This window comes from Pelodiscus sinensis, chromosome 17 (assembly GCF_052426305.1).
Source record: "Pelodiscus sinensis isolate ZL-2025 chromosome 17, ASM5242630v1, whole genome shotgun sequence".
In the NCBI taxonomy this organism is placed as follows: Eukaryota; Metazoa; Chordata; order Testudines; family Trionychidae; genus Pelodiscus; species Pelodiscus sinensis.
Window position 1 is genome coordinate 26,515,288 of NC_143068.1, and position 26,387 is coordinate 26,541,674.

Consider the following 26,387-nt stretch of genomic DNA (forward strand, 5'->3'; position numbering starts at 1 on the left):
GAATAAATAAATAACTAGCAGGAGCTCTCTCGATTCCTGGCACTAGAAAAGCGTTGACTGGCCATGTGCTGGGGCTCTGGGTAGTTCTGTAAGGGCACAGACCTGTCCTTCCCACGGTGAGAAAAGGTGGGGAAATGTGAAAGGAACCAGCTTTGGATTTCTTACATACAGAATGTTTCTGGTGACCTCTCTCCCGAGCCGGCATTTCTGATGCCAGTCATTCATAATAAAGGAAGATGAATTGGTTGGAGGTAAAAGTGGGTATAACAGGCAGTGTTCTCCCTGAGCTGAGCACTTGGGCAGCTATACAGGAGAGATTCAAATGCCATGCAGCTGATTAGCAGAGTTCCCACAGCCAGCAGTATGTGTGTTGACTGGTGGTGCACATCCACACACCTTGGCTCACTGACAAAATGTATTCCACACACGAATGGAAAATAATTAGAGAGAACATCAATAACAGGGCAGTCTGCTCCTTTAATAGTGCAGGCAGAAGGGGGACAAAGAATCCTGCCCCTGCCCCTGCCCCTGCCCCTGCCCCTGCCCCAGAGAGAAGTCCAGAGGCAGGTGCTGGGAGCTTGGTTGACACAGCTGAGCAACACCTCATGATTGGCCCACACCCTCAGTTGAATAATATAAAGGAGAACTGAGCCCAAAAAGGAAGGGGAAAGCTAGGACTGGAGTGTTTTTATTTATTAAGAGGGATAAGGGATCTTTTGGAAAAGGCTTTATTTTCCGAAAGATCCGCGTCTAGACTGGCGCTTTTTTCCAGCAAAGCTCTGTGCCGAAAAAAAGCGGCAGCCATTTTTATGCTAATGAAGCGGGGGAGATTTAAATCCCTGCTTCATTAGCAATTGCGATACGTCTAATTTGCATCCCTTTTACGAAAAAGGGATGCAATCTAGACGTAGCCAGAGGATGGAGCTTCCCGATGGGGCTGGAAAGGCCAAGGAGTGAATGGGGTCAGTGATCACATATACAGAACTAGAAGATATATCTGATGTTGCTTGGGTCCTTAACTAAAATACATTTTGGTTTTTTTTTCATTTGAATCATTGCTCTGGGGTGGGGCTGAGGGAGTCAGTATGGGAAGAGAGGACAACCCCAGCTCTCTGTCTTTACAGCAGCTTAGGGCTAGATGAGAAGCCCCTGTCTATGGCTGGCTGGGGGACAGACAGACACACAGACAAACTCTCTGAAATATATAGGAGATAGCTGCCCCCTGCTGGCCCGATGGGGTTATAGCTGTCCTGGTCCCCATCTCTGGCCCCTTGCTGCCCCCTTGTGGTCATTCTTCAGTACAACAATCAGACTCCCCTCCCTTTCCATTTTATAAGAAACAATCAAATTCCAGACACATCCCTTTGTCCTGACATAACCAAACCCTGATCTTGCTTTAAGCTGTGATACGAGGAAGCTCCATGCAAAATGTGGTGGTCCTAGTACTTAACGTTTAGGAGGCATTCTGAACAAATGGACAAACGGATGAACAGACGGACAGACAGACCCACATTTCTAAAATATATAGCAAGACAAGGACAGTGCTACCTTCTCCTTTTAATATCAGGATGACTAGGTGAACAAAGACTGCCACTCTTGCTACTGTTCCTGTCGGGCCTAGAGATGGTGGACCCAGATGTGTGTGTAGATTGTGTGCCTACAGTGCTGCTGGGTTGAAGGCATTGTGTATATATATATATATGCATGTGAGTGTGCATTGAACTATGTGTGCATATGCTTGTGTTTCAAATGGGTGTATAAATCTAGAAATGCATCCATGTCAACATAATAGTAGCATATTTGCCTGTGTACAAAACACTACTAAATTCAAAGAGCTTTACCAATGTATGTATGTTCCCAGTGTATGTATGTGTGTGTGGGCACATGTACCTGTGCATGCATCTAACAGTCCTGCATACATGTTAAGTCCCTGGGGGTATGTCTACACTACAGCACTAATTCGAACTAACTTAATTCGACTTAGTTAATTCGAACTAAGCTAATTTGAACTAGTGCATCTAGACCTAAAAACTAGTTCGAATTAGCATTTTGATAATTCGAACTAGCATGTCCACATTGAGTGGACCCTGAACTGGGGTTAAGGATGGCCGGAAGCAGTGCCGGCAGGGCATCAGATTAGGACTTAGAATGAGGAGCTGCTGTCTCAGGCTAGCCGAGGGCTGTGCTTAAAGGGACCCGACCCCCAACCCGGACAGACAGTTCTCAGGGTTCCCTGCTTGCTTGTATAACTCGATGAGGGACAGCAAAGCAGTCCTGGCTTGGAGTGCCCTGAGTGCCCACACTCGGCACATCACAGCACTCGGCCATCAGCCCGGCTGCACTTGCCGCAGGCTGCCATCCGGGGAGGGGGGTCAATCGGGGGGGCTGCAGGAGAGCTTCCACCCCGAGGAGCCCGCAGAGCCAGCCCAGTCCTCCCCATCGGGGGCTCGTACCCCATTCCTCCCTCACCTCCTTCCACTTACCCCTCCCTAGCCCCCCTTCCTGATGTACAAAATAAAGGACACGTGTGTTTAAAAATAGAAACTCTCTTTATTGAACAAAACTCAGGGAGACTGGAAAAAGGAGGTGGGAGAGGGGAAGAGAGAGGGTGGGAGAGGGGAGGGCAATTAAAATGATCAGGGGTTTGTAACAGGTCCCATATGAAGAGAGGCTAAAGAGACTGGGACTTCTCAGCTTAGAAAAGAGGAGACTGAGGGGGGATATGATAGAGGTCTATAAAAGCACGAGTGGTGTGGAGAGGGTGCATAAAGAAAAGTTCTTCATTAGTTCCCATAATAGAAGGACTAGAGGACACCAAATGAAATGAATGGGTAGCAGGCTTCAAACTAATAACAGAAAGTTCTTCTTCACAAAGCAAATAATCAACCTGTGGAACTCCTTGCTGCAGGAGGCTGTGAAGGCTAGAACTAGAACAGAGTTTAAAGAGAAGTGAGATAAAGTCATGGAGGTTGGGTCCATGGAGTGCTATTAGCCAGGGGGTAGAAATGGTGTCTCTGGCCTCTGTTTGTGGAAGGCTGGAGATGGATGGCACGAGACAAATGACTTGGTCATTGTCTTCGGTCCATCCCCTCCAGGGTCCCTAGTGTTGGCCGCTGTTAGCAGACAGGCTACTGGGCTAGATGGACCTTTGGTCTGACCCAGTACGGCCATTCTAAGCTCAGGGCTCAGAGTCGGGGGTCTCACTGGACCACCTTGATTTTCATGTACACCTGCCCCTGGGTGGCCAGGCTGGCAGCTCTCCTGCCCTAGACGGCCACTTTCCTGTGCCTAGTGCGGAGGTCGTGGATGAGGTCTACGATGTCTGCACTAGACCAGGCGGGCGCCCGCCTCTTGCGGACCTGGGCAGGCTCCTGGGAGCTGCCAGCCTGGTCCCGGGAAGAGGCGGAGGGCTGGGTGGCAGTGGGTGGCTGGCTCATCTTGTGCCAGGTGCAGGGTCTGCTGGCTGGGTGCTGGCAGGCTTGCACCTGGCATGGGCACCGTAGCCAACCCGTGCCCCTTTAAGGGCTCCGGGGCTGGGAGGGGGGCAGAAGAGTTTCCCTGGTTTGGCCCAGAGTGGCTACCAGGGAAAGCTGGGGAGGGCTAGCCTCCCACTAGTTCAAATTAAGTGGCTACACAGCCCTTAATTCGAACTAGTTAATTCGAACTAGGCTTAGTCCTCGTAGAATGAGGTTTACCTAGTTTGAATTTAGCGCACCGCTAGTTCGAATTAAGTTCGAACTAGCGGTTTGCTAGTGTAGCGCCTATCAAAGTTAATTCGAACTAACGTCTGTTAGTTCGAATTAACTTTGTAGTGTAGACATACCCTGGCAGACTGTGAAGAGCTACTAAAGGATCTCTCATAACTGGGTGATTGGGCAACAAAACAGCAGATGAAATTTAATGTTGATAAATGCAAAGTAAAGCACATTGGAAAACTTAATCCCAACTGTACATATAAAATGATGGGGTCTAAAATAGCTGTTACACTCAAGAAAGTAATCTTGGAGTCGTTGTGGATAGTTTTCTGAATACATCCACTTACTGTGCAGGGGCGGTCAGAGCTAACAGAATTTGGGGAAGCATTAAGAAAGGAATATATAATAAGACAGAAAATATCATATTGCCTCAATATAAATTCATAGTACGCCCACATCTTGAATATTGTGTGCAGATGTGGTCACCTCATCTCAGAATAAATACATTGGAAATGGAAAAAGATCAGCAAGGGCAACAAAAATTATTAGGGGGCATGGAATGGTTTCTGTATGAGGAAAGATTGATTAGACTAGGACTTTTCAGCTTGGAAAAGAGATGACAAAGAGGGGGATATGATTGTTGGCTATAAAATCATGATTGGTGTAGAGAAAGTCAATAAGGAATACTATTTACTCAAAACACAAGAATTAGAGATCACCAGAAGAAAGAAAGAAAGAAAGAAAGAAAGAAAGAAAGAAAGAAAGAAAGAAAGAAAGAAAGAAAGAAAGAAAGAAAGAAAGAAAGAAAGAAAGAAAGAAAGAAAGAAAGAAAAGATTTCTTCACACAATGCACAGTCAACCTGTGGAACTCATCAGAGGATGTTGTGAAGTCCAAGACTATAACAGAGTTAAAAAAAACCAGCTAGATAAATTCATGGAGGGTTGGTCCATCAATGGCTATAAGGCTGAATGGGCACGGATGGTGTCCCTAGCCTCTCTTTGTCAGAAACTGGGGATGAGCAACAGGTAATGGATCACTTGATGATTAAGGGTGTGTCTGCACTGCCAGGGCTTAACTCGAAATAAGCTATGCAAAATGAGCTATGTCAGTTGCGTATCTATTTTGAAATAGGGAGCATCTACACAGCACTTATTTTTAAATAGTGATAGAAATGTAGCCGTGTTAGTCTGGTGTAGTACTCACAGACATTTACCTTCCTCCCTCCCCCCCCCCCCCCCCCGCATCCCCCTTCTGTTCTGAAATGTGATTTGTCCTTTTCATATGTGTTCACTTTTTTTTAATTGTATCTTTTGGTATATATGGTTGTGACTATTTTCTTCCACTATTTGATCTGAGGAAGTGGGTCTGGCCCACGAAAGCTCATCACCTAATACACCATCTTGTTAGTCTTTAAAGTGCTACATAGTCCTGTATTTTATTTTTAAATAGAGCATCCTTCCTCCAACATCCCTTACTCCTCGTACAATGAGGGTTACAGGAGTCAGAATAAGAAGTCCTCCAGCTTGACAGTATTTCAACATTATTTCGAAATAACTGCCTGATGTGTAGACGTGGACTAAGTTATTTCAGACTGGCACTAGTTATTTCAAAATAATAACAACAGTACCTGTACTGTTCATTCCTCTGGGGTACCTGGCACTAGCCGCTATCAGAAGACAGACTGAAGTAAATGAACTTTTGGCCATTCTGATGCTCTTATGCCCGTGAGGGCATTTTCCTGTTTGAAACTTTCCCTCTTTTCTTTCCTTTTAGTGGGGTCAGTGTATGATTCATCAGTGAGGCACAGAAGAGACAGGAGCTGCAGCACAAAGGCTGAATTCTGCAGGTTTGGACTAGAGGGGGACTAAGTTATTTTTCACACTGTTCAGACTTTCCTTTCTTCCTTTCCCCCTTCCATTCAGTGAGTTCTCGATGGTTTTATTTTAATGCAGTATTTGAAGATAAAGGTTATGAATAAATCAGTGGTAACTGCATATGGGTGCCTTTTAAATGGATCACTCGGGGAAATGAAGGACATATGGCTTTAGCTTGAGCCCATTGTACTACAAGCAGACACTCTGAAAACATCTTCCTCCCACACATGCTGCCAAGGCACCGTAATCTGCTATAACACCTTTGTGCTCTGCACATATGTAACATCACAGGTGGGTCTGCCAGTTAATAGCGATCTGTTTTGTATCGATATCGCTGTTCTGATCTGACAGTTGGCATTGTCTACTCAAGTACCAAATTGTGTGCTTGGTTTTTGTGATGTCAAAAATATCACTGGTGTTGAGGACAGTGCTATCGCTCTGCCCTTAAAACACATTTCATCAAAAGATATCAAAGCACATTATGAAGATGGGAAATAGAACTGTATTATTTAAGAGCAGGTTAGACAGACATTTGTCAAGGATGATCTAGACCAGTAGTTCCTAAACTTTTTGGCATCTCGCCCCCTTTTTGATTTTTGAGAAACCTTCACACACACACACACCCAAAGAAGCAGCAAAACTTATTGAGCAAAAAAAAAAAAAAAGAACTGACCGGGGCCGAAAAACTTGGGGGGGAGGGGAATTGATGGGCTGGGTTGCCTCAGACACCCCCTGGAATTTCTTCACTCTCCCCAAGGGGTCACATCCCCAAGTTTGGGAACCCATGATCTAGACAGTGATTGGGGACTGGACTTAATGACCTCTTGAGGTCCCTTCTAGTTCTAATGTTCTATGATTCTATGCCTGCTTTAGAGACATCATATATATAGTAGCCCGATGTCTGTGATTCTGTAACACTGAAATGCTGGCTGTTCCCTCTGGGTGGCGCTGTTGCCTGAGTCACGTCCGTGGTGCTCGGGAGACTTCTGTGCCGCTCAGCCAGGCTGCCGCAGGGGAGCAAGCAGCATAAGCGGCAGTTTGGGCACCACGGTTCCCATGCAGCACGGGGAGCGCGGGGCCCAAACAGCTGCTTGCGCTGCTTGCTCCCCCGCAGTGGCCCAGCTGAGCGGCACAGAAGTCAGACGAGCACCATGGCGGGAGGGGAAGGGGGGTGCGGCGGTGATGTACACGGCCAGGGGACAGGGCCTGGCTGTGTACGTCACCACCCCGCCCCCCTTTGCACCCCCCTTCGCCTCCCGCCGTGGCACTCAGCAGACTTCTGTGCCGCTCAGTCGAGCCGCCGCGGGGGAGCCCAAAGGGCCCCGCGGCTGCCCGGCTGAGTGGCGCAGAAGTCAGACGAGCACCATGGCTGGAGGCGAAGGGGGGCGGGGCAGTGACGGGGGGGCTTGACAGTGGCTCCAGGCCCCGCCCCCTGGCCGTGAACATCACTGCCCCGCCCTCCTTCGCCTCTCGCAGTGGGGCTCAGCTGACTTCTGCGCCACTCAGCCAGGCTGCCGCAGGGGAGCAAGTGACGCAAGTGACTGTGTAGGCTCCATGCTCCCCATGCAGTACGGGGAGCGTGGTGCCCAAACAGCTATTTGGGCTCCGTAGTCCCCCAAGTGAGAAGCAGGAGTGGGAGGAGAAGAGGGAGAGAGAGACAGAGAGAGAGGCAGGAGGCAGAGGAGAGCTGAGAGAGAGAGGGAGGAGGGGGAGGCTGCTCAGGAGAGAAGACTGACGTGGAGGAGAGACCTGAAAATCCCGTCTTATAACGGGCTAATTGACTAATTCTTTTAAGAATAGCTGATTTCTTTACCTGTGAAAGCTGCCTTGTTAACACGCTGTGTAAAGTTCCTGCTGTTGGCTCTGGATCCCTGTCCCCATAGGCCATGGGGCACTGGATCCCTGCTGGTCCTGAGATGGGCAGCAAAGAAGGGACCAACATTTCTGTTTTGTTCATCAGCTCTCAGAATCAACCACTCTGGGAATGTCTGGAGCATTTTTCTGCTGCTCCTAACAACAGCTGGAGTAAGGGAGGAGCAAACTGTTCTCAGTGCAGACTCCACTGAGTGCAACACTGGGGTGAGGAGGATTATGAATGGAGAAAGGGGTCCCCTACCTGGGAGTGCAGCTGTGAGTTTCCTCTCCTTAGAGATTACTAGAAGACTTACCCGGCGTTGCCTGAGTCCTTCAGGGCAGGGGGCTTGTGGTATGGGGGGAGGAGGGTGCAGTAGCCAGGGCAAGGTCTTGGGAATATAGGGGGAGAGGGCAGAATGCTGGGGATGTGGGATGGTGGGAGGTTTGCAAGAGTGAGGGTAGTGGTGGTGAAGACCTACCAGGTAGAGTGGTTCAGAAGAACATGGCTGGAACAATTTTCCAGCTGAAAATGCAATTCCATTAACAATGCAGTGTTTCATGGAATTGTATTAATGTTGCTGAAATTTCATTTAGGACAACAAAAGGCGTGTGAATAGTTCAGACAGTGTTGAAACATCTGAGCTTAACATTTTCAAAATGAAACATTTTCCTTTTCCTTTTTATTTGTATAAACCTGTTTTGTATTCTATACTAGAGTTAGTATTGTCATACTACAATACAGTTAAAATCAAAAGGAAACATTTTGATTGATCTAAATGAAACTCTTTTAAATATTTTCTTTTGCAGAGGATTTCAGATTTTTCAGAGTTTGTTCAGAATAGAAACAAAATGGGAAATCTGATCTCAAAATCCTCCATGAAACAGAATTTCTGTTCTCTGCAGAGCTCTACTGACAAATCAGAGTTCTTTGCTCTAGTGGCAGTATTCCTCATTGTTTAGAACCCAGAAAAGTAGCTAAACAAAGTTCTTGCAAGGGTAAAAGCACATGGTGGGGGGCAGACATTACCTGAAGTGTCTCCTTAGAGGAGGTGCATGGGACAGACAGCATATCAGATGAAGTTAAGATGTCGAGTTCAACAACCTTCTGTTAGCTGAGTCCCCAGATCTCAAAACATCTATGCTCTATTGCTCGAGGCCAGGAGTAGAGAACCTCTTTTTGGGTCGGGGGCTGCTGACCCACAAAAAATCTGGCGGGTGGCCACACACAAGTGAGAAGCAAAAGAACAAAAAACTCATAACCAAAAAAACCCCTTCACTGACGAGTCCCCCAACTGAAGAGAAAGACACCCCCCATATTCCCTTCGCACACCAGAGCCAAGGGCGGCCCAGCCTTTTAGATTTTGTGTGCTCCAGTTCCGCAGTGGGGCAGCAGCTCCAGTTCCGCAGTGGGGCTGGAGCTCCAGTGAGGGCTCCCAAATGCTGGGGCGGGAGGGGCCTCTGATACTGAGGGGCTGGATCCAGGCAAGCCAGGGTCTACATCCAGCCCAGGGCTGGCCTGAGCCATTTGTGTGCCCAAGGCCCCGGGAGCGCAGCGCCGCCCCCAGGAGCGCGGCACGTGTGGTCCCACTCCCAGGGGCCCAGGGCATGCGCGCCCCCCACCCTGGGCACCCAGTGCATGCGCAGCAGCCCCGCACGGTGCCCCATACAATGGGGCATCCTGGTCAATAGCCCAGTCAGCCCATAGCTTGGGCCAGCTCTGATCCGGCCCCAAGGTTCCCCACTCCTGCTCTAGGCATATTGTGCTGTCAGCAGAAGACAGGGAGAGATCGTAAAGATGTAACTTCCTGCTGTGAACTCCCTCCTTGGCTCTGGCAAACCTTAACTAGCTCCACATGCCCCAAGACAGGACTTAGAAGGTGACTTGAGCAGGTCAGAGTGGTGCATCCATCTAAAGGAGCAGCACAAAGGGGAGACAGCCTAACTGACCCCATTGTAAGGCCTCCCGTACATCACTGACATTGCCTCTGAAGCAGCATTAATGGATTTGCTGGGCTTCTCGTCAAAGCCAGTTAGGTCTTCTTGAGACAGTTCACGTCACAGCAGCCACACTCCTTCAATGGAATTTATGGCTTTTCAGGCTCCCATCTGTCCAACATCAAATTCTCCCTTTTAAGGGAACTGCAGGGTTGCTGGGATCAGAGATGGTGTTTCACCCTGAATGGGCTGCACTCTGGCTCAGCTGTCATGTATTGCCTCATTTGTTAGGATAGAAACTCTGCCCTGTCCCCAAAATGGGCAAAAAGCCCATTTCCTCCTTCACTCCAGCAACTCACTGAGCAAATCAAGCCAGATCTCGCATTCAACCTCTTACGCATGGTGCCTGCAAAGAATAAGATTTATTTTCACTGCTTAATGATTCAGTGTCTGGCTGGGGCGTGTTCACCTTTTACTTTGCAGCTGATTTATTCCCTAATCCTCCCACCCCACCCCCGTGGCCAGGAGCCTGAGTAACCTCCTGTATTCTGCAAACCTGTAATAGAGGAAAGAAACAACCATGAGCAGGAAATGCAGGATGAACAAATCATGCTGCATTTTATTTTGAAGATCAGATTACCAGCTTGCCTCATGAGCTCTGGCAGGAACTGAACTTTATGTCATGGTGATGAAAGAACCATGTCTCCCACTTAGATTCACAATAGGGTGTCACAGCAGACCCGTGATTATGATGTCATCTCAGTAATTTTGAGCACTAGTTTTCATGATGACCTGGAGAGAGGCAGTTCAATTCACGGAGACTTTATTCGCTCCACAAGTGATGCGAGTGTAAAGAAAAGTACCAGACCCTTCAGGTACCAGTCAGAAAGAAGCAGCAGAGCCCAAGATGGAACTTGCAAGACTGGTTTACATTAAGTTAATTTGAGTAAAACTGATTTGCAAGAAGTAGTGGGCCTATAATGAAACATCAGGATGCTTCAATATATTCTACTTGCAGCAGGCAATGTTGCTTAAATCTAACAATTAAGATATCTCTTCGCCATGGAAACTGTAAAGTGTGAGAGCAAATGGGTGCATATTTGCTGTGTTATTTGCCAGATTAGGCTTCTCTTATTCCTACTGGCTACGTCTACACTGGCCCCTTTTCCGGAAGGGGCATGTTAATTTCAGAGATCGCAATAGGGAAATCCGCGGGGGATTTAAATATCCCCCACAGCATTTAAATAAAAATGTCCGCCGCTTTTTTCCGGCTTTTAGAAAAGCTGGAAAAGAGTGTCTACACTGGCCCCGATCCTCCGGAAAAAGCGCCCTTTTCCGGAGGATCTTATTCCTACTTCAAAGAGCTGGAAGAGATCTCAGGAGGTCATCAAGTCCAGCCCCCTGCCCAATGCAGGGCCAATCCCAACTAAATCAACCCAGCCAGGGCTTTGTCAAGCTGAGACTTGAAAACCTCTAGGGATGAAGATTCCACCACCTCCCTAGGGAACCCATTCCAGTGCTTCACCACCCTCCTAGTGAAATAGTTTACCTAATATCCAACCTCGATCTCCCCCACTGTAACTTGAGACCATTGCTCCTTGTTCTGCCATCCATCACTACTGAGAACAGCTTTTCTCCATCCTCTTTGGAACCTCCCTGCAGGAAGTTGAAGGCTGCTATCAAATCCCCCCTCACTCTTCTCTTCTGCAGACTAAACAAACCTAAATCCCTCAGTCTCTCCTCATAGGTCATGTACTCCAGCCCCTTAATCATTTTGGTCACCCTCCGCTGGACCCTCTACAAAACGTCCACATCCTTTCTATAGTGGGGGCCCCAGAACTAGACACAATACTCCAGATGTGGCCTCACCAGAGCCGAATAAAGGGGAATAATCACTTCTTTAGATCTGCTGGCAATGCTCCTCCTAATGCAACCTAATATGCCATTAGCCTTCTTGGCTACAAGGGCACACTGTTGACTCATATCCAGCATCTCATCCACTGTAATCCCCAGGTCCTTTTCTGCAGAACTGCTACTTAGCTATTTGGTCCCCAGCCTGTAACAATGTTTGGGATTCTTCCGTCCTAAGTACAGGACTCTACACTTGTCCTTGTTGAACCTCATCATATTTCTTTTGGCCCAATCCTCTAATACTACTGGCTAAATACTACTGGCTAAAGCAACTCATAATACTCATAGATTCTGTGCAACAGCTCTCTGTAGAGCAGTGGTCTCCAACCTTTTTACACCCAAGATTACTTTTTAAGTCTCAGAACAGGCGAAGATCCACTGCCCCGCCCCTTCCTTGAAGCCCCGCCTACATTACATGAGGAAATCTAATGTAAATGTACTGTGCAGGTGCGCAGTTCAGAGAGGGCTCAAGAGCCACTCTTAGAGCCCCTGAGATCTACCGGTAGATCGCGATCTACTGGTTGGTGACCACGGCTGTAGAGCATTACTAGTGTACCCATTTCAGTTCTGCAGTACTCCTGTTATGTTAATCTTGTGCCCCTGACAGACACTCTGCTGAGACCCATAATATTGACCTGCAGTCCCTCTGCTAATCTTGGGCTCTTACTAATGATCTTTAGCCCCGATACCAGGCTATTCCAATCCTGGACAAAAACTATGACAGGAAAATCTGGGGTGTGTTATCAATATGGCTAAATGGGCAAAACAGAAGCCTCACAACTAATTTAACTTACATCAGATGGTACCAGTGGCATCAAATCTGCACAAATAAATCTCTGAGCATGAGGTGTGAATCATCTCGCTCCCTCAGACCAGCACCCTACTATACCAGGATAACTGCCACTGGTGGCAGGGGCTTGTGTTACAACTGCCATGTTGAGGGGCCAAAGTTGTGGGTTGGGCAACAGCAAAGAGAGGGTATGTCTACACTAGAAAGTTAGTTCGAACTAACGGACGTTAGTTCGAACTAACTTTCCTATGCGCTACACTAGCGCTCCGCTAGTTCGAATTTGAATCGAACTAGCGGAGCGCTTAGTTCGAACTAGGTAAACCTCATTTTACGAGGACTAACGCCTAGTTCGAACTAGCTAGTTCGAACTAAGGGCTGTGTAGCCCTTTAGTTCGAACTAGTGGGAGGCTAGCCCTCCCCAGGTTTCCCTGGTGGCCACTCTGGCCAACACCAGGGAAACTCTATGCCCCCCTCCCGGCCCCGGACCCCTTAAAGGGGCACGGGCTGGCTACGGTGCCCGTGCCAGGTGCAAGCCTGCCAGCACCCAGCTAGCAGACCCTGCACCTGGCACGGCACAGAGCCACCCACCCGATGCCCCCCAGCCCACCCCCTCTTGCCGGGACCAGGCTGGCGGCTCCCGGGAGCTTCCCCTGGACTGCAAGAGGCGGGCACCTTCCTGGGCTAGTGCGGACATCGTGGACCTCGTCCACGATCTCCGCACTAGGCACAGGAAAGTGGCCGTCTAGGGCAGGAGAGCTGCCAGCCTGGCCACCCAGGACCAGGTGTGCATGAAAATCAAGGGGGTCCACTGAGACCCCCGACACTGAGCCCTGAGCTTACAATGGCCGTCCTGGGTCAGACCAAAGGTCCATCTAGCCCAGTAGCCTGTCTGCCAACAGCGGCCAACCCTAGGGACCCTGGAGGGGATGGACCGAAGACAATGACCAAGCCATTTGTCTCGTGCCATCCCTCTCCAGCCTTCCACAAACTTTGGGCAGGGATACCACTCCTACCCTCTGGCTAATAGGACTCCATGGACCCAACCTCCATGACTTGATCTCACTTCCCTTTAAACTCTGTTCTAGTTGTAGCCTTCACAGCCTCCTGCAGCAAGGAGTTCCACAGGTTAACTATTTGCTTTGTCAACAACAACAACTTTCTGTTACTACTTTGAAGCCTGCTACCCATTCCTTTCCTTTGGTGTCCTCTAGTCCTTCTTTATGGGAACTCATGAAGAACTTTTCTGAATGCACCCTCTCCACCCAACCCCTGCTTTTAGAGACCTCTATCCTGTCCCCCCTCCGTCTCCTCTTTTCTAAGCTGAACAGTCCCAGTCTCTGTAGCCTCTCTTCATCTGGGACCTGTTCCCAACCCCTGATCATGTTAATTGCCCTCCCCTCTCCCAGCCTTTCTCTTCCCCTCTCCCACCTCCTTTTCCCAGTCTCCCCCAGTTTTTTTCAATAAAGACAGAGTCAATGTTGGAAGAAACGTTATCTTTATTTTGTACATCAATAAGAAGGGGGGCTAGGGAAGGGCAAGTGGAAGGAGGTGAGGGAGGAATGGGGTACGAGCCCCCGATGGGGAGGACTGGGCTGGCTCTGCGGGCTTCTGGGGGTGGAAGCTCTCCTGCAGCCCCCCAATTACTCCCTCTCCCCAGATGGCAGCCTGCGGCAAGTGCAGCCGGGCTGATGGCCGAGTGGTGTGATGTGCCCAGTGTGGGCACTCAGGGCACTCCAAGCCAGAACTTCTTTGCAAGCGGGGCACCCCTTAGAACTGTGTGTCCGGGGTGGGGGTCGGGACCCTTTAAGCGCAGCCCTCGGCTAGCCTGAGACAGTATCTCCATGCTCTAAGTCCTCCTTTTATGCCCTGCCGGCACTGCTTCCAGCCATCATTAAGCCCTGTTCAGAGTCCACTCAATGTGGACTTACTAGTTCGAACTAGCAAAACGCTAGTTCGAACTAGTTTTTAGTTCTAGATGCACTTGTTCGAATTAACTAATTCGAACTAAGTTAGTTCGAACTAGCGCTGTAGTGTAGACGTACCCAGAGTGACCATGCCAGGAACAGCCGGGACGCAAACACAACTTCTTCACTTGGCTGGTAACGTGGTGATGCAAACCCTCTGAGGCAGCAGACTGGGTGGGACGGACAATGGTGGCTGGAAACTCCCTTTCTGGCTGTTTCATGCAGGGAGACCATAAAACACACTCTTGAGTTGGTCTGTATCCCTGGAAGGGAATCCTGCTCCCTGGCCTGGCTGTGATCAGATCCTGCCTGCCCAGTGGGGACTGGTAGGATGGAGGGGCTGAGTCACTGCTGGAGACAGAGGAAGGAAACAGAGGCCCTGTTCCTGAGAGCTCTGCCATTGATTCCAGTAGGAGCAGAACCAAGCCCAGTAGTTTCAGTGACAGCCAAAGAGCAAATGACGATAACACGCCAGACTGGGGCAGACAGAGGCCTCTAGGGAATCCATGTCCTGGCGACAGAGAATCAGTTATGATACCAATGGAGTCGGCAGCCCCTTGTCTGCTCTCTAGGGGATCATCTGTGCCATGCATATAAAGCACAAAACATCAATTATTAACATTAGCACCAGCTAGACAGGGGGACGCCATTTTCCAGATGCACTGGGTCCTGCAGGCTGGATTCCAGAGCTCTCTCCACAGCAGGGGCTGCCTGTTGCTCTGGGAAGGGGGGGAGGTGCTGATCTTCCAGCCCCACCCGGCTCCTGCCCGAAGTGCAGCAGAGTGCAGCGCAGCAAGGGAGGCCGCTGTCATTTCTTTGGCTCCCTTTGCTGGCAGGCCTCAGGCTGCAGTGCTGAGCTGCAGACCAAGCTCCATGCAGCGGCCCAAGGAGGGGTGAAGACAGGGAGCCGACGGGAGTCCCCTGGGCGCCGCCTCGCTGCCCCGCTCCCGTGCCCTGGTGCACGGTGCCCCCTTGCCGCAGGGCTCCCCAGCGCCCGCCAGAGGGGACGCTGTGCAGGCGGCCAGCGCGGCAGCTCCTGGGGGGCAGGGGGCCACTTGCGGGCTCAGAGCTGGGAAGCTCCCCATAGATCCCCCCCGCCCCCCAGCCGGGCGCAGGCCGCTGTCTGCGGTCCCGCCTGCACCTGCTTCCCTCGGGGGCCCGTAGCGTTTCCTCCTCCCTCTCCTGCCCCTTGCCTGGCCAGCCACAGGCGCTTGCCCTGCGCTCCCTCCCGCGCCTGGCCCGGGCACAAGCACCTCCCCCCTTGGCGGATCACGCAGTTGGTACAGTCTGCCGAGCCCCAGCCAGCCCGGCCGGGAGCAGAGCCCCCCCCCCCCCCCCCGGACTCTCGGCCGGGCCAGCCCCGCTGGAGCGCTGCCTGCCCAGCCGGCGGGATGAGCGAGCGCCGGGCTGCAGCGCCCGCTGCCCCCGCCCAGCCCTGAGCGCGCCCCGGGCTGCCCGCCGCAGACAGCGCCCGCCCGCTGCTGGCCATGTCCGGACCCGGAGCTCACAGCCAGAGCCGGCGGCTGCCCGGTAAGTCCCGGCTCTGGGGGCTGGAGGGGCTGGTGCGTTGTCCCCCCCACGCTCGCTGCCGGTCCGGGAGCCGGCGTGGAGGGACGTGGCCAGGACCGGGCAGCCCAGGCAGGGTGGGGAAGCGGAGCCGGTGCGCTCCCCGCAGGAGGGACCCGCCCTCCTTGGCCGGGACAGCGCCCCGGGGCCGAGACCCACGTGGGGCTCCTGGTGCTCGCTGCGCAGAGCGGGGTTGGGAGCAGCCCCCGCACCCCTGCCAGTGCCCGCTCCCCCACGCGCACGGACAGCAGCTGTCTGGGCAGCCTCCCGCAGGCGGGGCACCCTGCTGACACTCGGCCGGGCTTACAGTGGGCAGGGTGGCAGTGGGTCCCAGTCCCGGCAAAAAAGGATGCCACGAGCGTCGGGCGCTGTTAGCGTTTGGTCCTAGTGGTGGGAGTACCACAGACCGCCCCTCCCCCGCTTTTTCCAGGCCCCTTGAGCCACTGAGTTTAGGGATTCACAATTATCTTGCAGCCGTCAGCAGCTCAGAACAATCCTGGCTATTGCACAGGAACAGGCTGATTCACCTCTGTCCCCAAAGTATCATATATCATGGGCACTGGCACTGTCCCTCCTGTGACTCACACACACTTCCCGTCTGATTCGCATTCTCACAACTTTCACCTACACCCACTGGCCCCTCACTCACACACTGACACACCCACTCAGCCACACCTGGATCAGCCCCCACTATGTTCATCTCCCAGCCAAACGTTTGTTCTGTAAATGTACAGTCAGACATGAGCAATTACTGCTCAGCCACATACGTCTGCTCTGTCTAGACGCCTCTGTGTGTTCTGTCAGTCCCGTGTCTGTGCGTGTGCGTGTACACTTCCCAGAAGGTACTGATTGAGAGGATCCCGTGGCATAAGGGAGTGAGCTGTGTGACAGAGGGAGCTGGGGTTTGGTGCCTGTGGAAGTGCCCATTCGGTGGGGTTCTGCTCCCCTGGCAACCTCCTTGCTTCCCCCCAGCACACGACCCCTTTCCTTTTTTAGTGAATTCTTTAGCTCTGGCTCATTCTTGGAAGCAGCTGCCAGACCCTGCCTGGAACTGCAGAGACTCACCAAGCAGCAGCCACAAAATGTGCTGGGTACAGGCACCAGGCAGAACACCCCCCACAAATGGTCCCATGGCTACTACAGCCCTCTCCTCTCATAGGCATAGTTCTTCTCCATCCTTCCGAAGACTGCTCAGCCATCCACCCCATACAGTCTGTTCACCAGCACCCTACCACATCCCTCTGTAAACCCCACACAGCCCTTCTGCCTGCACCTGTCTGCGTCCCTCCATCCACCCCACAGCACCCTTCCGCCATCACCCGCCCAGGTCCCTCCATCCACCCCATACAATCCAACCACTAGCGCACTCCTGCATCCCTCTGTACACCCCACAGCACCCTTCCACAAGCCCCACAACACCCTTCGGCCAGCATCTGCTCATGTCTCACCACACCAAAATATCTTTCTGCCAGCACCTGCCTACGTACGTCCCTCCATACACCCCACGCAACCCATCCCCCAGCTCTTCTCCGTCCCCTCTGTGCTGTCTACCTCTCTACCCCACTAAGCAGCAGCTCCCTCACCAAAGCCCCCAGCTCTACAGCTCTTATTTCCTGGCTGCTCACCTCTGCGCAGCCAAACCCCCCCACCTTCATGTCACAGTCACCATGCACTAACCTCCCCTAAAGCTTCCCTTCCCACACACCGCATAGTGATCGGCCCCTGCATCCTTTCATGTCTTGCTGTGATGTCCTTAGTAGTTCTACATGCTGAGATCCAGGCAGTTGAACCATGCTGGGTGTCAGGGAGGGCTTGCCCTGCCCCTGCAAGGGTCACTCTGGGCCCTTGGCTGGGGCATTCCTGTGGGTGGGATGCAGCCTTCCTTGCTGTGAAGCATCAGGTACTGGCTGCTGCCAGAAGCCAGGCCCAGGGCTGGCTGGGGAAGCAGCATGTGCTCTGGGTAGAGAAGTTCTGTGGAGCTGAGCAGACAGAGGGTCAGTAAGGTCTCTGCACAGCCAGGCCAGCTCCAGGCCAAGCTGGGGAGGAGAGACCGGGTGATATCCCAGCTCCTTTCATGGCCTCTCAGCAGGACTTGGAAGAGCTCTGGTGTGTGGGGCAGCATGTGGCACAGAGGCTGTCTGTCCATGCAGCCTGCGGCTGTGAGCCTCCCTGCTGGGTTGACAGACTCAGGCTAACACCCGAGTGCTCTAGAAGTAGCTGTGCGGGCAGCGCTTTGACGCTTGGGCTGGAGCTCGGGCTGGGAATCCCATCCCCAGGCTACAGAGCTCCAGCCTGCACCACAACTTCACAGCGGTGTCTACTTCGCTGCTGTTAGAGCTCTAGTGCGAGCTCTCCTGGCCTGTCTGCCAACCTGCTGCCGGCTTGTAGAGGTCTCCTCTGTGGCTTACGAGCCTCCCACCCCCTTTCGTCCTCCCTAGTGCTCTCCTGACTTTATCCTGCTCAGGGTTCTATGTCAAGTGAATCAGGTCCTGTAAATAGCAGGGTCTTGTGACGCAGCCTCTGCTGAGGAGAGAGCCCTGGGCTGTGGGGATATTTTTAGTGTGGAGTCACAGAGGAGTTGAGGATTGGCTGGAATACGTTCACTAAGAATCCGTGTCAGAGACCTCGATCACAAGGTGCCATTTCCTCCCCCCACTGACTCTCTCCTGTTTTTTCCTGCTTTGTCTGCTAAAACCATCTCCCTCCCACTCCCCTTCCTCTTCATTCCTCGCCCTGCGGGTTTGGGGTTAGTTTTGCCTTTAGCTGCAACATGAGGCCAGATGCGGAGTCTGAGAGGGAGGCTGTGGAGAGAGTTTGTACCAGATCATTTAGCATCCACTTTATGGTCAGTTCATCACCACAGGCCTCTTCTAGATCATCCCAAAGGTTCTGCTCCAGCTGCCTTTCTCTGAGACTGAAGAAAGTTGCAGACTTGTAGGGTGGCTCTACATAGCAGGGTCTTGTTGAGAGGGGCTGTGCCTGCTTCCCCCACAGTAAGTACCCCAACTTGTTCCCTACAGTGCCTCCTTCTGGCAGGGGTTGGGAGCTCACCCCTGCAGACAGGGCTCCAGTGAAAGGGAATCCAGAATACTGTGATTTCTTCCACCAATAGTGTGACTGGAGTCATTGTGTCCCTGTTCCAGTTCAGAGGACCAGGGGTGATGCTTTTGAGGGAGTGCCCAGTCATGACATGGCCAGATTAGGTGTGAAGCTGTGCTTCTTGGAGTTGTTAACTCAAGAACTGATCCATACCCTGCAGAGTGTACTCCCTTCCTTCATTTATACTCTGTTAACCTCCCCTTCCCCCTCTGACCATACCCCATTCATGGCTTACTTTGTCTCTTTAATCTCTTGGAGAGTTTTTCAGGCATTTAAAGAGCCATCAGTTGAAGAAAGCCTCTCTCCATCTCCTCTTGGATTGTGCCTGCTTTAACAAGCATGCCCTCCTCACCCATTCATACTGCCTGGTGCACAGAGTGAGGGTTGTACTAGCATCCAGCAGGATAAGGGAAAAGGACAAACATGTTCACTCCCAGCGGAAGCACAGTCAGACACACTGCAATGCACTCAGCACTTGGCCCAATACACTGATGAAAAGATCTCTCTGTGTCCCAGAAAACTCATTCAGCCTTCTTACCCCCAGGCTCATGTCACCCTCCCTCACTGGGAGCTACCCACTGCCAGTGCCCACGCTCCATTCCCTGCTGACTTGGAATAGCTGGGTACTCCTCGTGGCTGGCACCCCTACACGATTCACTGTTATGCCTCCTGCAGGAAGATGGGGGAACAGAGAAGCTATGAGCACCTTTCATGTCTGGCTTTTCTCTAGGCACCCTACTTCAGTTCACATGATCCCCGCTGTGCAACCCAGCTGCACTTCTGCCCTGTCTCCTTCAGCTCCTCTTGCAAAGGCAGGGTAGCAATGGAGTCAGAATGCTTCCCCTTACTCCTTACATTGCTTCCTGCTGGGACAGGCTGAGCCCAGAGAAACTGAGCAGTGGCAGGAGAAAGAAATCCCCTCTCTCTGTTTCCTTCTCACGGGCCTGTGGTAGGCTGGCTCCTTTCCCACCATTCCCCACACTAGCATTCAGGTCCAGGTCTTCTATAGGCTTTGGTGCCTAATAAGCAGCAAGAGCCGGAAGGATTTGAAGGCAGCAGGGAGCCTGGTGCCATTTCACACTCTTGGGAAGTGACAGGCTGACGTGTTGGGGGGGAGGGGGGTCAGCGATCCAGGGAAAGCAGTGCTGTGTCCCAGCTGTGAATGAGCATAAGCCTCAACCCACAGCCGGTTGGTTGAGTGCCCTGTAAAAAAGACCACCAGCAGGTATTTAAACATCAGAATGAATTGCCTGCAGCTCACAGGGGCTGCATTGTGTGTGTGTGTGTGTCACTTGCTGGGAACATGCCATCCCGATGAGACAATCACAGCGACTGACAGCGAGGAGAATGCGACCATCAGTCACGTGGAGAAGGGCAGAGACAGGGAATGTTACTCTCTTTTATTTCCTTCATGGTGGTTATTTAGCTGCAAATACATGAGCAGAACTCTTGGCTGCCAGAGTGCTGAGATACCAGGAGCAGAGCGAGGGGGAGGGGAGAGGGGGAAATGAGGGAGTGGGAAGAAGGTTCTGTCTCCGTTTCTCACTGCAGTCACCTGTCAGTCACCCAGCTGCACATCTCGCTTGATGTCTGCTTTAGTTACATAATGGTATTGCAGTGCCAGCTGCCCAGCTGGCTAATAAAATCTCACGGAGGAATTTACAGACAAGTTTGCTAATAAATCCAGGCACATCATTGCTAGAGCCGTGCAAATCCGCAGATATCCGCTTTACAGCCACAACTCATTTTTGGGGAGGCAGATACAAATTTGTATCTAGAACCCTGCAAATTTGTGGATATCCACTTTATATCCACAGGTATCCACAGATATGGATGCAGATCTCCGTAGCACATTTTTGCAGATACAGATATGAATGGGGATACAGAGTTTGTATCTGTTTAGGGCTCTACCATTGAGGCTCCAGCACAACCCTTGAGTGAGGGTAATGCACCACCACCAGCAACTATTAATGTGCCAACCCATGCCACCTCCCTGCACCTACCCTTCTATCTGGATTCATGGCTGCATACCATGGTGGCAATGGCCACACCTTGGAGAGAGCTGTGTGTCGTGTGCATTAACTGTGCAGAAAATGTCAAATTCTTAGGCTGGCCTTGCCCTTTATCCTGCAATGTTCTTGGAAGAGAGGAGGTTGAGCCTGGACTAGCTGTGAGCTCCCCTTTTCCCCCACTGACAGCTGTTGGGAGCTCATCTCTACAGACAGGAGGGCTCAAATCAAAGGGAAGCCAGAGTACTTTGTTTTCCTCCACCACTCATGTGACTGGGGTCAGCATGTCTCTGTGTCCTCTGTTCCACTGGAATAGGTGCACTAAGTGGATCGCATGGTGCTTGTTGTTCCATTGGAAAGTGAAGTTGTAACGTGGGCTCTTGGGCCCCCAAACAGTAGTGTTATTAATCTGTCTGGTTCATATTGATATTGCAATAGGATCGAGAGGCCCGGATCAGCCATGCTAGGTGCTGTACAAACACGTAGCAAGAATCACACTTGCAGCACAGAGAGATGAATTGGAAGCCAGCCTGTGGTGGTGTTGCCCACAGTGGTTACCAAGGAGATGGGGAATGCAGACCTTGAGATGAAGTGAGGTGCAAGAACTTCCGAATCACCTACTCCAAAGTGTCCCCAGCTCTCGGTGGTTTTGCTAGGAGCTTTTTAATGCCCCCAGGATATGAATCTTGGCATCTCAACTTTGCTGGCCACTTTCCCTGGGAAAACTGTGACAAGCCACTGGCTAGTCCAGCCCGTTAGCCACGGATTCCAACAGTGGTACAGCTGCAGCTTTCCTGGAGCAGTGGGAAGCTTGCGGTTCTGCCTGGGTGGGAGAGTACAATAGGGCAGGCTCCATGCAGCTGGGCTGTGTCATTAGCTACCCTGCACCGACTGTCAAAGGGGCCGAGTTACCTCGATGCTAATTGAAGGAGACACAATCCTCCAGGGTTAACCTGTTCTTTGTGCAATCCACAGCTTTGTAATTAGACCACCCCGGTCTCCTCCTTGCCTATGTGCCGGAGCTGTACCCCCTATCGCCCTCTGCCTCCCAGACTCTCTGTGACACTGGCCTGGAGTTGCTGATGGATTAGTGGGTATGTGTTTGGGGGTGAGGGTGGGGGCTTGGTTTCTGTGTGGCCTTGCACCAGGATAAGGAGGAGAATGAGATCCTGGCCAGTGGGCAGCAGCAGATGGTGAGATCAGCAAGGAAAGCAAAATGGGCTTAATCGCAGCATCCTGTTAAGGCGCTTTCAACATGCGGTTTAGTCTTTTGGCAAAGCGTGTGAGATCCTGGCTACACGGGCACCTTTCCAGCCTGTCCTTGACGATAGACACGGAGACAGACGGCGACGGGCTGCAGTAAGTGGAGAGGCCTAGACCGGGAAACTAGAACTTATCCCAGGCGGGTTAGAGCACGGACCTAGGCCCAGTAGTGATGGGATAAGCAGAACCAGCAATAATAGTATCCCTGAGGAAATGTGCAGGTCACTCTGAGCCACATATTCTGAAGTGTTAGCAGCTGGTTCTTTTGAGTTCAGCTCTGAGGGAGGGGCTCTGCATGTATGTGCATGCGCCCTAAGGGATTTCTGGGTGGAAGGTTAATACGACTGTGCATGTGCACCCTAAGGGATTTTGGGGGGGTGCACACATCCATGTGCAACCTAAGGGATTTCCAGGGGGAGGTTAGCTTTGAAGGGTTTTTGGTGGGGGGAATAGTCTTGAGGCCAGGGTTTCCCTGAGGCATATATCTCATGAGGGAAGTTTAGCCTTGAGAGGCTTCCGGGTTTCCCTGGGGATGATGTATGGGCAGGGAATTTGTCCCTGAACGATTTCCTTGGAGCAGGTGTTTGGCCGGGAGTAGCCCTGAAGGATTTCCTTGGGGCAAGTGCCGGGGAAAGGGGAAAGTTTGTTTCCTCTGGGGTCCTATGTTTTACCATTCTAGTCCTGATACTGACACAGCCCCTGCCAGACAGGGTGGGGCTCCCAGGCAGTTGCTGCCTTTTGCTACCGGACGTGGGTTTGGTCAGTGCTGGGTTGGGAACAGGCTGGGATGTTTGTTTGATTTCCTTGGTTACTGCCCTGCTCCGCTGGTTTGTCACATTTTACTTATGCTGCCCCGGGGGCAGCGGAGACAGATCCTGGAATGAGACTCCAGTCTAGGAGCATCCAGGCAGCTGCTGGAATATTCCAGCAAGGCCCAGTTCCTCAAAGGTATTTAGGCTCCTAAATTCCACCGAACTCAAACACCTTAGCGGATCTGGGCCCAAGAAAGCAACCGGCCAAGCTAGAAGGTCTCCCTGTTCTTTGCTCCTCCGGGTTCCTGAAGCCGGAGGGACAGAGAGAGGCCCTGCTGTGTTTAGGAGGAACTGACCCTCCATGCCTTGTTCCCTGCAGAGGGCTCAGCCTGCCGCTTCCCAGTGGCTCCTCTTTGCACTTTGGAGCAGAGTTAAACCATGGGAGGGATGAAGCAAAATCCAGGCTGGCTGTGTGTGGAAGGGGTGGGGCGAATGGAGGAGCCTGTTTGTGTGTGTGCATGTGGGAGGAGAGCGGGGCTGGGATTACAGACTGGCCTATGGAAGGGAATGTTTGCAGGTGGAGCTGGGAATCTTAATCCCATTATATTACTGTCAAATTTCTTAGTTGAGTATCACAGGGACTCTGTTCCTTGGAGAGTTTCTGCTGCATGTTAATATTCAAAAGCAATTCGTGGGTTAACCCTTTGTTAAGCAGCAGGAAAACCAGAGTGTGACAGGCTGGAGCTGAGACTACCTCCTAGCACACACACCTGAGTTCCCTGGTTACACAATGCTGAATGTTCAACATCTGGGCTGCCCTGTTTTTTCTCTGCCATGAGAGGCAGGAGCATCATCTAGTGGCTAGAGCAGAGGCCTGTGAGTTGGGAGACCTGGTTCTATTCCTGCCTCTGATACTGTTTTGCTGTGTGACCTTAGGGCAAGTCACTTCTGCTTTCCATGCCTCGGTTTCTCTCACTGGGAAATGGGGATCACCCAACATTCCCCCCCCCCACTCACTGAGGGGGTGAGAATTAAAGTTTGTAGAGGGCTTTGAGATCCCGGGTGGTGAAGCCCAAAGTTTGGAACTATCTGGGCCATATCACAGGAGCAGAATCTGTAGCAGTGACCCCCCCACACACAGCACACACTGCACTGCTGGAGCAAGCTCCATGGCTTGTAATCTCTCTTCCATTGCTACCAAGTCAAAAGGCACCCCAGGGCTGTGTCCAGACTCCATGCCTCCGTCGACGGAGGCATGTAGATTAGCCAGCTCGGAAGAGGGAAATGAAGCCGCGATTAAAATAATCGCGGCTTCATTTAAATTTAAATGGCTGCCCCGATCTGCCGATCAGCTGTTTGTCGGCAGATCGGGAGAGTCTGGACGCGATGCCCCGACAAAGAAGCCTTTCTTCATCGACACAGGTAAACCTGGTTTCACGAGGCTTACCTGTGTCGATGAAGAAAGGCTTCTTTGTCGGGGCATCGCGTCCAGACTCTCCCGATCTGCCGACAAACAGCTGATCGGCAGATCGGGGCAGCCATTTAAATTTAAATGAAGCCGCGATTATTTTAATCGCGGCTTCATTTCCCTCTTCCGAGCTGGCTAATCTACATGCCTCCGTCGACGGAGGCATGGAGTCTGGACACAGCCCTAGAGAGCAGTACTTCTCCTGCAAGGCACCCATTGAAGGAACAGAGAGGACTTGCACAGCCCCCATTTGGCCTTGGCTCGTCTCCCATGCCACATGTGACAGCATCTAGCCTGTGCCTGATCTTCCACCTTGTTCCTCTACAGCTGACATGGAGCAAGGGCAGCGGGGACTGGAGCCAGAGCAGATGCAGCAGCAGCTCAAATTTCGTGACAGGCAGAAGTTCTTTGAGGAGGTTTTCCAGCATGATGTGGATTTCTATTTCCCCATGTCCCACCTGCAGATCGAGCACAGGAGACGTAAGTGCAGCCGGGAGGGAGTGCCTGTCACACACATCAGAGGATGGAAGGCAGTGCTGAGGGGGTGACCTGTTATTTACTGAGCCCTGAACAGGCCATAGAGATAAGGGCCCTGAAGAGCTCACAATATAAACAAGCCAGTAGGATAGTTTCCTGGGCTGGCCTCCTATGGCATCATCTTCCAGCTGCTGCTGGTCATAAGAACATAAGAACGGCTGTACTGGATCAGACCAAAGGTCCATCTAGCCCAGTAGCCTGTCTGCCGACAGTGGCCAGCACAAGGTGCCCCAGAGAGGGTGGACCGAAGACAATGATCTAGCGATATGTCTCCTGCCATCTTTCTCCAGCCTCTGACAAACAGAGGCCAGGGACACCATTTCTATCTCCTGGCTAATAGCCTTTTATGGACCTAACCTCCATGAAAGGTCCAGGGCGAATAGGTTTTCATGTGGCTGGGCTAAGTGATGGTCTCTCCCTGGTTTTCTGGTCCTTGTCTCTGCAGCTCCTCTGGGCAGCATTTCCTCCATGGAGGTGAACGTGGACATGTTGGAGCAGATGGACATGATGGACCTTTCTGACCAGGACACTGTAGATGTGTTTCTCAGCTGCGGGACAGAGGATAACAGTGTTGCTGGTCTCCTGCCAGGTACATCCTCACTCCTGCTTGTTAGCTCCCTGCTGCCTGCCTACTTAGTTCTTTGACCCAGTCCAAGAACTACTGTGACTTCCCCAGTCCCGGAAACAAACTTTGGGCTTTGGCTGGTAGGGCTGGAAAAGTACACACCAGCTCCCCTAGTGCAGCTCCCTCGGCGACATGGGCATGGGAAGCTGTTGAGCAGAAAGGGCGCAGGCATTTTCAGCATGACGACATCTAATCTGAGGGAGCAATACCATTGTACAAACGCCTGTCTCCTGTCTAATAGCCACCACTGCAGTGAGCAGAGACTTCTAGATCCAAGTTCGCCAGGGTGGAGGCACTCTGAGCTTTTTAGGGTTTGCAGGTCTGGGCCCTCCAACCTGCTGTAGAGCCACTGCTCTGTCACACTCACTCCCCCTGGGCCTGATTGCCCATGGTGAGCTCTCTGCACGAAGTGTGGGGTGGTGGCAAGGCCCTGTCTTGCGGTGAGCGACCTTGTGCATGGCAGGGGTAGCGTGAGCACCCAGGCTGGGCTCACCGCATGAGAGTGGGGAGCCAGGCAGACCCCAGGTACCCTGTGTTGAGCTCATTACCTGGGGAGGGGAGCCTCAGTCGGGGGAGGAGCAGGCTGCAGTGGATGAGGAGGAGCCATCAGGAGCCTGATGGCCCCAGACTGCACTCCCTGGAGTGACTCTGAGAATGAGTCACCGAGAGTGAGTCAAGCCATATACCAGCAGCTTCCCCTCTGTTCCAGTTAAACGGCTGCACACATGAAGGCCCGAAGCTGGAATTTTACAAGTGAGATAGAAAAGGCTCCACTGCCAAAAATGGAGAAGGAATGTGAGCCACATGCCCTGCTGCCAAAGTCTGGAACTGGGGAAGGAGACCCAGCTCCAGCAGCAGCTGGCTGCCGCTGGGGATCAAAGCAGGGCGTAGGGGTTAGTAGCTCAGCTTGTGCTGGAGGTCAGTGGGTCTGCATAACAGCCCTGCTTACAGACAGCTCCTGGACCATGCACATTTTGAGTCCAGGGCCTCCGACCCAGATCCTTCCTACCCCATCTCTATTTGCCAGGGATCACTGCCTCGTCT

The 26,387-nt window shown here is 52.0% G+C and overlaps 1 protein-coding gene across 3 annotated transcripts in view; it reads left to right on the forward strand.

Moving 5' to 3' along the window:
- Positions 1–26,387, forward strand: part of DBNDD2 (dysbindin domain containing 2) — a 38,502-nt gene that overhangs the window by 7,716 nt on the left and 4,399 nt on the right. Inside the window, exons 3-5 of one of the 3 annotated variants that reach the window (XM_025184023.3) lie at positions 5,470–5,542; positions 24,509–24,661; positions 25,164–25,307. In XM_025184023.3, coding sequence (XP_025039808.2) covers positions 24,514–24,661; positions 25,164–25,307 — 292 coding nt within the window. In that variant the 5' untranslated portion in view covers positions 5,470–5,542; positions 24,509–24,513. Of the gene's footprint in view, positions 1–5,469; positions 5,543–14,958; positions 15,555–24,508; positions 24,662–25,163; positions 25,308–26,387 lie in introns of those variants that run through there. The other 2 variants (XM_075901296.2, XM_075901295.2) reach the window with 2 other exon arrangements.